This window comes from Diabrotica undecimpunctata, chromosome 6 (assembly GCF_040954645.1).
Source record: "Diabrotica undecimpunctata isolate CICGRU chromosome 6, icDiaUnde3, whole genome shotgun sequence".
Lineage (NCBI taxonomy): Eukaryota > Metazoa > Arthropoda > Insecta > Coleoptera > Chrysomelidae > Diabrotica > Diabrotica undecimpunctata.
In genome coordinates this window covers 119075264-119077615 of record NC_092808.1, presented here as the reverse complement: position 1 = coordinate 119077615, position 2352 = coordinate 119075264, and the positions used below count along the sequence as shown (strand labels likewise).

The 2352-nt window shown below is 31.5% G+C and overlaps 1 protein-coding gene across 1 annotated transcript; it reads left to right on the top strand.

Moving 5' to 3' along the window:
* Positions 1 to 254: 254 nt before the first annotated feature.
* On the top strand, positions 255 to 833 carry LOC140444582 (uncharacterized). Its single transcript, XM_072536344.1, has one exon. The coding sequence runs from the start codon at positions 255 to 257 to the stop codon at positions 831 to 833; it is 579 nt and encodes a 192-aa protein (XP_072392445.1).
* The last annotated feature ends 1519 nt before the right edge of the window (positions 834 to 2352 follow it).

Below are 2352 nucleotides of genomic sequence, written 5' to 3'. Positions count from 1 at the left end.
CAAATAATTTACATATTTTAAATGATATTCCTAAGAATAAACAAAATTTTGATGAAATTAATCTCAGCAAAAACGATTTGACAGTAAAGACGTTGAGATTAACTTTTGACACAAAAACAGATAATTTTAAATTTAATTGTCCAAAAGTGGATGTAAATGAATGAGTAACTAAAAGACAAGTTCTGAGTTTTATTTCTAAATTTTATGACACTTTGGGATTAGTAGGCTCAGTTATAGTAGCTGCGAAAGTAATTATGCAAAAACTTTGGTTAAATAAGGTTAAATGGGATGCTGTCATCCCCAGTGGTTTACTTGATAATTGGAAGAATTTTGTTAGAAGTTTAATGAGCATGCCCACAGTAACTGTCCAAAGAAATTTATACTTTACTGGTGCCTTTCATATTGAAATAGTTGGGTTTTGTGACTCCTCCTTGATTGCATATGGAGCTGTTATTTATGCCAGAACTATATTTGAAAATAAAGTACATGTAAATTGGATTTGTTCCAAATCTAGGATTGTTCCTATAAACAAAAAACTAACTGTGCCAAGACTTGGGCTGAACAGTGCTTTGTTGCTTTCAAAATTGTCTCACAAGGTTTTTGAACTGTTAAAAGATAAAGTCAGCAAGGTATTTAATATATTCAGATTCAATTCAAACATTGTTTTAGCTTGTATAAAGTCCGAACCTTTAAAATTAAATCCCTATGTTGCTAATAGAATTCTTAAAATTCAAGAAATGGCATCTGAATTTAAATGGTTGTACATAAACACTAAGGAAAATCCAGCAGATTGTAATTTACGGGGTCTTGAACCTCATGAACTTAACTCCTAAAGCCTTTGGTTACTTGGTCCTAAATTTCTTTCAAATATTGAATTTTTTCATGCTGAAATTCTATTTTCTATTCCAGATCATTTGCAGCCTGAATATAAGGTTGTCACTTTTGTTAGAGTCAAACCATAATCTTTTTTCATAAAATTTTCTAGCTTAACGAAACTTCAAAAAATAGTGGCTTATTGCCTACGATTTGTAAATAATACAAAAAATAAAAATAAAAAGCTTACTGTAAGTTTGACAGTTGCAGAACTATATAATAGCCTTAAAACCATTATAAAGCATGAACAAAGTTTTCAATTTTTTGAAGAAATAAAATGTCTTAAGAACATCACAGCAGTTGTTGTCTAATTTAAATTCTTTATGTCCATTCTTGGATTCTGAGGGACTGTTGAGAGTTGGTGGTAGACTCCAGAACTCAAATATTTCGTTTAATAAAAAACATCCTTTAATAGTTCCCAAAAACAATCATATCACTGATCTTTTAATGCTCAGAGAGCACTTGAGACTTTTACATGCAGGTCAAAAACATGTTTCAAGTTCATTAAATCAAAATTTTTGGATTGTTAGTGCTACTAAAGAGATTAAAAAGATTTTGCACAAATGTGTAACCTGCTTCAAATTTAAGGCCAAGTGTAGTGAACAGCTAATGGGATTTCTCCCACAGCGATAGTTTTTCAGAATGGTGGTATAGACTTCTGTGGTCGATTTCACATTAAACAATCACGTATTAGAAAGTCTGTAACGACAAAAGCATATATAGCATTGTTTGTTTGCTTTTCTGTGAAAGCAATTCATATGGAGTTATTCTCTGATCTAACAACAGATACTTTTTCACCTTCATTAAAAAGGTTCATTTCTAGAAGGGGTAAACCATCCAAAATATTTTTTGACAATGGAGCCATCTTCAAGGGAGCGAACAATCAAATACAAAAACTTCTAAAAGACAATGTCAAGTTAAAAAATTTTTGCCTTGATGATAAAATTGAATTTTGCTTTATCCTGAGTTATTCTCCAGTATTTGGAGGTCTATGGGAGGGTGGGATAAAGAGTGCCAAACGTGATATCAAAAAAGTCATGGAAAATAATATTTTAACATTTGAGGAGTTTAATACTTTGATTATTCAAGTTGAAGGAATATTAAATTCAAGGCCTCTCATGCCAATTAATAGTGATTCAACTGACCTAGACTATCTGACCCCAGGTCACTTCCTAATAGGTGCTCCTTTGACAAGTTTGCCTGAAACTAATTTTACAGAGATTCTTTAAAATAGATTAAAATTTTGGAGATTGTGTGTTTAAATGCAGCAGCATTTTTGGCAAAAGTGGTATCAAGATTATTTAACGCAACTTCAAAACAGACCTAAATGAAGAACGTTGTTGCCAAATTTACAAGAAGGTATGCTTGTACTTGTAAAGGAGGACAACTTTGCTTCTTTTAGGTGGCATATAGCAAGAATTATAAAAACTATCCCTGGTAAAGACGGAAAGGTAAGAGTGGTTGAAGTAAAAACTAAAA